A 9091-nucleotide genomic window follows, 5' to 3' on the forward strand; every position below is an offset into this window, starting at 1 on the left:
TGGGAGGAGGGGAGTAGGTGGAAATTTTTAATTGAAAATAAACAATAAATGAAAAAAGAATAACAATTTCAACAGAATCATAGCAAACAACACTGTTGAAGTGGAAATAAAATATCTATCAATTTTTTTCAAGACAGAACTTGGGAGCATAATGAAAATCCATTGTATCACTCTTTTTAAAAACTGGAAACTGAAATAGATATTCTTAAACATCAAAATGCTAAGTTAGAACACAAGAAGAATGACAAAGATGATCAGAAACTTCAGTATATAGACTTCCAGATAGAGCAGACAAATGCCACAACAAAGCTGACAAGACTTGAGTAAAAACTGGTAGAAAAAGGGAGAGAGTTACAAGACATTTTCGAAACTCTCAAGAGCCTTCAAGGAGAGAAGAATGATGTTGTATAGGTAGAGCCCCAGAATCTGAGAGGAAACTTCTGCCAAAAACATGAAAAGAAGAATTGCACTCAAATAGGGGATGGGCAAACTTTTTACCTGGAAACCTGCATGCCAAATTCTACCATCAACATAGTGATTTCCATATTCGAAAGGTTTAAAGAGTAAACTGTAGAATAAGAAGTGAACTAGACAGATTTGTGTCATAGAAAAATAAACTGAGGATGTAATCTGAAACATCAATAGAGCAGCTTGAAAACTCCATTAAAACATTCAAAGACGGCACTGCTGGACACATTGATGCTCTCAACATATCTCATCACAGAGAAAATAGAATGCTCCTCTCCCAAAGTTGCCAAACTAAATCACAAATTCACAACTGAAGAGGTACTTATAAAACATTTCCAAAGTCAAGTGAATGATTTCCAGGGTAAATCAGAAACTTTGTCTTTCTCAAGATTCAAAATAAATCCTACAGAACAGTTTTTTTTTTATCTCTTTGTAAGATTTGAAAGAAGTCAATGAAACCCCTACACCAGAGATGAAACATTTCATGGGCTTAGAGAGGATGAATAGGCAGATGGAAATAGAGCATAAGCAGAGAGAACAAGGAGTCCAGAAGCTAATACAGCAAACACACCCAATAGTAAAAACTGAGCACAATGTGGAGGTTGAGAAATTGAGAAACTTGCATGGCTAAAATAGCGGCAGCTATACAAATTCCACACAGAATCACACTACATATTAATGTTGTGTGGGAGCTGAAGGGGTTTAGATGTTCCAGTTGCACTTGTAGATGAAGTAATTGCAGCAAGAGTTTTAGTTGGAACTTGGAATTGTGTGATCTTGTTGGATGTCAAATGAAAATGTGCCACTGTTGGAACAGCTTTTGAAAAATAAGGATTCATATACAGGGATATAGGAACACCATCAGAGAAACATGTCAGAATAAATGCACTGAACCAACAGGACACTTAGTAAAGCTTAGCAAGGTTTACTCTAAAGGGGCTTTCTCCTAGACTACAGAGGAAAAGACAAGAATTCTTCTTTACTCACATTTTGTAGAATAGGTGTATACACAACAATTTCTGTACAAGAGAAAATCAGTTCTTCTTATGAAATGGGTGGAGGAATGTGGGCCTCCTAATGTGAACAATCTCAGGAACTATTAGCTGAACTTTAGACATCCTCAGTAACTTAGATGACAAGTTGTAATTTCTGTACAGAGAAATAGCATGTTCTTTTGGTTTTTTTGGACCTAATATAAAGTGAAAAGTAATGTTGTAGATTAATGTATCCCTTAATGTAGGCCAGGTCTAGTAAGTGGCAGTAATAATTTTAGGCAAGTCCAAAGTTGTAAATAATATAAGAAATTTTAGCTTTTCTGTTGTAAAAGGAATACTATGACCAATAAAAAATAAAATATTCATTAAAAAGCTAGTTTATTTTACAATCACATTTTTAAAAGTAGAGAACATAAATGTGTGATAGTGTCCCATCAAAGCTGTAGCCTGCTTGTTTTCAAGCATCTCTCCCAGTCTGGACTACTCCCCCTTGCTGGAGAGGGCACTGTCCATGGAAGCACATTTGGTGTCTGCACAGTGTGCTGCTGCTGAACCGTGTGGAAGGTGCAGATGATATGATGACACCTGGTTCCTCTTAGCTCCAGAGAGTGTGATAAGAGCTGCATAATAAATTTAAGTTTTTAGCCACTTTAAAATGTGAAAAAAATCTGTGTGTATGTCTTTAGAATATATTTTACTTTAATAGCACATTTGGTTTGTAATACATTCCCACTGCCCATGAAAATAAATGCAATTCAAAGGTAATTCTGGTAAAGAGAAACTTTTTATGAGGGACAGGTGATTGAGTCTTAGTGAGCTCATGGGCAAAATTCATGAAGGATAGCACGTTTTAAATACAGGACGTATAATTATTGTCTTAATGTCAACATTTTGTAATGTAGTCTCTTTCTGGGAGTGGAGATTAAATCATTATTTTCATTTTTTGTGCAACATTCTAAATTTATATTACAAATTATTCTTTTTAAAAAAGACTGAAGCACGATACTTATGGTGTTTTAAGAATTCAGATAGACCATTAATGATGAGTTGACATTAACACTCCTGGAACTCATTCAGACCACTAAAAAGGAAGGAACAGCACTAGACTCATGTTATGGAGGAAGCATTACCCAAATTACAAAAATAAAAATTAAAAGGGGAAAAGCCAGATAAAAAAGACCAATTTCCCTGATTAAAATAAGGATGTCCTAATACTTGTTATGGAAATCTAAGAAAATATGAAGAGCCTGTAGAGATATGAAAGGTTTGCTCAAAACCAGAAGTATCAATTGTAATCCAACATTAATCGTTGGGAATGCAGAACACTCATTACATAAACTACACAATCCCTGAATGAAACAGGAGTAGAAGGTTATTTCTTGAATATAACAAATATTATATGGCACAGTTACTGGCATGTACAACCCTGTCTGCAGCTTCCGCTGAATAAAGACAAAATTCTTGGTTTCTATTGTCAGCACCAAGACAGACAAAGTCAACTGTTCATTTGCTTTCAAAATGGAGCTTGACATCATGGAGACAGATATTTTCAGTTGCACAATAAACTGACTCATAGCCAGACCATATTGATTGAAAACAATAAACAAATCCGGAATCAGTACACAGACAACTGATAGTTCACAATGATCTGTGAGTGGCATGGAGACACAGGAGCACTGTGATGGGTTATTTGACAAAGTCTCTACTAATGTTAATCGAAAGTATTGGTTGAGATCTACAACTGTGTGAGAGCCCACTCTGTTGGAACATATGTGTCCAGTTTCTTCTTGAAGAGGATATAGAGAAGGCTTTGAAGAATTTGAACAACCTTGGTTTAATACACAGGCAATCCACACACAGTTTTACTGGGTATCATTTCACAAAATTCTAGAGCTAGAGAGATGGTTCAGTGGTTAAGAGCATTGTCTGCTCTTCCAAAGGTCCTGAATTCAATTTCCAGCAACCACATTTTTGCTTACAACCATCTGTAATGAGGTCTGGTGCCCTCGTCTGGCCTGCAGACAAACACACAGACAGAATATTGTATATATAATAAATAAATATTTAAAAAAGAAAAAGAAAGAAAGAAAATCCCACTGCCTCCAGTTTGAAATGGGATAGTGAACAGAAGAGGCTTCTGGTGTTTCATGCATCTGGAGTATCTCAAGAGAGCTCCTAAGGGATATGTGTGTGTGCCAGGTCATAAAGAACAGATCTAGGTCTCCATCCCTGGAACAACATTAATGATACAGAGACCAAAGGCCTTTTAGCAACAGATGTGGTAGAAGATGAGAACGAAGAGAGAATAACAGATATGGACAACTCTGAGCCAAGATATTTTTATTGTGTGTCTGCTAGACAGTGTTTAGTTGATTGACAAGCCATTTGACAATGGGATTGAATAATAATAATAATGATAATAATGAAACAAAGAGGTTTTCTGAAAGAAATTTGTAATCACATAGTGAGACAAGTTAAAAAATAAAGATTACAAATGATAAAAATAAAAGTGTAATTATCCTAAGTGTAGATAATCAGAGCTTTGCTTCTTACATCTTAACGGAGAAAAGGTTGCATGCCCACTCTCTCACTCTTATTCATTGTAATTCTCAAACATGAGTCATAGAAAAGAGGGCAAGAGGGAGAAATAAAATGAATATAAAACATCATGATGAAGTCAAGTTACCAGAACAAGTCCTTATACTTAGAATACTCTAAACACTAAACCAGATAACTCTTAGATCTGAAAATACTTTAAGCAAACAACAGGAAATAAACAAAGATCAAGGTGTAAAGTCAACATTCAGCAATCAATAGGTATCCTGTGAAATAAAAAAAAAAAACTTACTAAGAAAAAAATTCAGGGTAAAGTCCATTAACAACTTCAAAACACAATATCTAGGAACCAGTTTGAACAAGAAAATTAATGTGTGTTCAAATCAGGAGAAGAAAAGAAAATAATAAATTTAATGTTAGCTTAGTTTTGGAAGATCTGCTCCATGGCTGTAAGGCCAGATGTGACACTGTTGTGAGGCAGAAAATTAGGACAGGAGTGTGTGGATTAATGTTGAGTATAGTATCTTGCATGATGAAAGAGGAGATCACTGACACACTGTTCTCCTCATAAACACAGGGTTAGTGACCTCAAACCTTCTCAGTGGCCCTGTATTCATCCATGTTTCTTCACTAAACAAAATAACAGCATGAAGACCAATGTTTTCCTTCACGACCTTATGGGGAAAGTCAAGCTGCAATGTACTGCGGGTTTTCATTAGGGAGCACTGAGCTTCACTCAGTCCCTTGAGTTATAATATTATGTGAGGATCTGAAGGTCTGAGACATTTCTATCTGTCAAATACCTGGAAACAGAAATGACCACCTTGCCCTCACATTGTCAGACCTCCAGTTCAGGTGCCAGAGGGAAGGGAAATGCTGATTATGAAAGAGTGCCACTTCCCAGCTAATCTTAGTTTTTTTTTTTTTATTAAAAACTGTAATCCCGTATGGAATTGATAGTATGCTGAGTGTCCAAAGGTTCACAAAGTCCAGCATCATTATCTCACATGGGTTTCAAGTAGGGATATTGACAGAATGTCCATCATTCTGTCCACAGGCCATAATGGGGCTCCTAAGCTGGTAGCTGATTGACAGGAAATGTGAATTCTAAGGATATGTTTCTGGTTACAGGGTAAAAGCTTTCTCCATTTGTTAAGACTTCAAGGCAACTCTGCATTGACTATGGAGTGAGTAGATGGAGAGACCTGCTTCATTCTTAGTGATACTTGTTCATTACAAATTTACATTTTCAGCCCTATTCTTCATTCTATCCTCACAGCTCACTGCCTCTTTGGTTCCCGATGACATTAATTTAGAGCTTCTTATTGGAGCCAGCTTCTCCTTCTAATCTGAACACAGAACACACTCTTTTTTCCCCTCAATTTTATTGAATCCAATGATTTTCTCTTTTTGAGAAGTATTTACTCAAATGCAGAATAAGATGTTGTTATAAGATACAAAAATTAGTTTAAGATAAAGAGATAGATCAGTGGATAAGAGTGATTTCTGCTCTTGCTGTGAACATAGGTTTAGTTCCCAGCATCCATATGACAGTTCACAGCCATCTGCCAAAATAGTTCCAAAAGACACAATGACTTCTTTTAGAATCTAAGTGCAAGAACCACAAATGTGATACATGCAGAAAAATTCTCATATGCACATAGAATAAATGAGCTGGACAGTGGTGGCACAGCCTTTAATTCCAGCCCTCAGGAGGCAGAGGTCGGTGGATTTCTATGTGTTTGAGGCCAGTCTGGTCTACAAAAGCTAGTTCCAGGACAGGCTGCAAAGCTAGAGAAAAACCCTGTCTTGGAAAACCAAAAAGAATAAATATAAAGATATATTTTTAAAAAGTTTAATTCTGCGAAATCCCAGGGCTTCTGCAACCAATATCCTTTAGAGCCGACAGAGTAATTGCAATGCACTCTTCCCCTGCTACCTCAGAATAACAGAAAGTGACAATTCCAAAAGACCAACAAAAATGTCATCTGGAATACAGTACTGAGAAAAGTATAGAGAATTCTTTGCTACTCCTAACTGGCATAGGGTGACACAAGAGCAGGTGTTCTTGGAGCACCAAGTCAAGCTTTTTCTCAGCTGATTTGCATAGTTAGACTTTAGCCAGGTGCAAATTACTGAGTGTATTTAAAGATAGCTTGTCAGTGACCAAGAAACAGCCTCTAGTCCAACTGGCAGAGATGGAATCAGATGATCTCCTGCTTTGGGTATTGCTACTCTGGGTTCCTGGTGAGAGCCTGAAGTGCTGGGAGCAGCCTACCGTGGCTATCATTGTTTTTCATGCCTTGATGATTGGACGACTGAAATTAAGGCATCTAAATAGTGTTATGTTTCCATTTTCCTTTATGGCATCTCAGGTGTAGCTCATGATTGCAGATATAGATTCCACATACATGATAACATCATATTGAGTGAGGTAACCCAGACCCAGAAAGACAGTTGTCACCTTTAATCCCAGCACTCGGGAGGCAGAGGCAGGCGGATCACTGTGAGTTCGAGACCAGCCTGGTCTACAGAGCTAGTTCCAGGACAGGCTCCAAAGCCACAGAGAAACTCTGTCTCGAAAAACAAACAAACAAACAAACAAACAAAAAAACACACACACAAAAAGACAGTTGTCACATGTACTCACTCAAAAGTGGTTTTTAAACATAAAGCAAAGAAAATCAGCCTAGAAATAACAATCCCAGAAAACCTAAGCAACCATGGGAATGCTAAGCGAGACATATATGGATTTAAACTACATGGGAAGTAGAAAAAGACAAGTTCTCCTGAGTAAACTGGGAGCATGGGGACTAATGGAGATGATAGAAGGAAAGGGGAGGGGAAGGGAGGGGAACAGAGAAAATGCATAGCTCAATAAAATCAATAAAAATAAGAACCACATACATGATGGTTTTACACTTGGGTGCTTTTAATAAATGTGACAGCAAGGTGTTTATCATTTTAGGTTCCCCTGGGGACATTGTTCTATATCAGTCTCCCACATCAATACCTGTTTCTCTAGAGCAGAGGGCCATTATCTCCAATAAGAGTGTCACTGAATGACATTAGTTATATGCATTGGAACCAACAGAGAAACCAGGACAGCGTCCCAAGTTCCTCATCCCTTTTGCATCTTACCTAGCATCTGTGTTCTTTGCCATGTTCAGTGGCAGTGGGTGTGAATCAGCCATCACCCTCACCTGCCATCCCGAGGAAGCTGAAGATGCTACAAACTATTTCTGTCAACAGAGCAATGGGCTTCATCCCACAGTGCTTCAAAGCTAAACATAACCTTCTGGGGTTCCTGCTCACTGAAGTTCAGTATCTGAGCTATGTCTTTTTGCCACACATCTCAACGATGTTATCTTTAAAATCGTGTTTTTTAAAAAGGGTAAACCTGTGAAACAGAGATTTTAAAAATAACATATGTGATTATCTCACCATGTGTGCCGTATAAGTTTTCAATTTGCTTCCTTAATTAACATCTCCATGATACTATTTTAAAAATGTAATTTGTGTGTTTAATAGATTGACAAGACAGAAAATCATTTAATATATACAGGAAACTTATTAGACACTCAAATTAAGAGCTTTGAATATTGAAGTTTGTTAGTTGTCTTGAAGACGCAAATTGACATCCTCACTCTAATGCTACATTTCTACTTGTATTTGCTTGAGATTTCAAAATTCCATTTCAGCAGGTCACACACAAGCCTCCTACAGCTGATTTACTGCCTATTTTTATCTGCATGTTTGTGTCCATCATAGAAGCTTATCCATGAACTTAGATCCATTAGCTGTTTTTGTACTTGCCCAACACTACATCTTTTTGCTATAGCATCTTCCAAAATGTGGCCACATTCTCTCCTTGCCTTCCTTCATTTCTTGCTCTCTTCTTAGGTGGAGGAGTATAAAGTTTCACCTTATATTTTAAGCTGACCTGGAAATTGCAACCTAGCACACAGTACCTGCAGCCCACCAGCCTCTTCACCTTGACAGTTAAATTACATGATACCACAACCAGCTCATTTTTATATTCTAGGTGTTGTTCCATCGCAGGTGCATAAAATCCAAAGACTTAATAGTGCGAGTCATGATCACGAAAGCTTTACTTCATAGAAACTCTGTGCAAGTCATGGTCACGGAAGCTTTACTTCATAGAAACTCTGCACTTCTTCATGAATCTTCTTTGGACTTCCATATCATGCCCACATGAAGTGATGAAGCTCAGTAAAATGATCCTTAGCACCACTTTGTGATGCACATACTTATGTTTTTCAGGTTTATGGTCCGATTTCAGGAGAGTGAAATTTTACTTAAGGACTTTACTCATGGTGTACAAGAAGTTATCACAAATTCAGTGACTCAAAATCTATAATCTGAGCAGATGATGTCTGGGTCATTTCCTCAGGCTTTTACAGGTTACAGTTAAGGTGTTGTCAAGGCTGAATTTTCATCCAGGCAACCAAAAACATCTTTTTATAAGACCAGAATAAACTTTTAATTTTAATTTTGTCCCATTAAGTTTCATAAGAATACCTTGACTTTAGAAATGTCCTGAATCAATCACTCATGTACCACCCTTCCACGCTGTCCAATGACTTTTACAGTTATTGATGGGACATGCAGTAAGGAAAACTTTAATAAATAAAAAAAAGATGAAATCTGAAACAGAGATTTTTAAGCATCATAATGCTGCATTAGATGACAAAAAGAATGACAAAGATGATCGGAACATAAAATCTGTAGATGCCAAGGTAGAGTAGGCTCATGCTACAGCAAAGACGACAGCACTTGAGTAAGAACTGACAGAAAAAGTGAGAGAGTTACAAGAACTTTTGAAAACTCTGGAGAGGCTGCAGAATCAGAAAAGAATGATGGTGTCTGGGTACAGCCCCAGGACCACAGACAATACTTCTTTTTTATTTTTATTTTTTATTTAACTATTAAAAAATTTATACTTCCTCCCCTCCTCTTCCCCTCCTGCTCCCCCACTTTCTCTTCTCTCTCCTCCTCCCTCATTAAGAGAGGGTAGGGAACACTGCCCTGTGGGAAGTCCAAGCCCCCCC

General features: G+C 37.4%; 1 gene segment (V, D, J or C); it reads left to right on the forward strand.

Moving 5' to 3' along the window:
• LOC126495997 (immunoglobulin kappa variable 4-1-like) overlaps positions 1-7307 on the forward strand; it is a gene marked incomplete at its 5' end in the record, with an annotated part of 12452 nt that extends 5145 nt beyond the window's left edge. The window contains 1 exon segment of the V gene segment in view: positions 7165-7307. Coding sequence covers positions 7165-7307 — 143 coding nt within the window.
• Between the last annotated feature and the right edge of the window lie 1784 nt (positions 7308-9091).

Source organism: Alexandromys fortis, unplaced genomic scaffold, assembly GCF_014885135.2.
Source record: "Alexandromys fortis isolate MF-2015 unplaced genomic scaffold, M_Fortis_MF-2015_v1.1 scaffold_789, whole genome shotgun sequence".
In the NCBI taxonomy this organism is placed as follows: domain Eukaryota; kingdom Metazoa; phylum Chordata; class Mammalia; order Rodentia; family Cricetidae; genus Alexandromys; species Alexandromys fortis.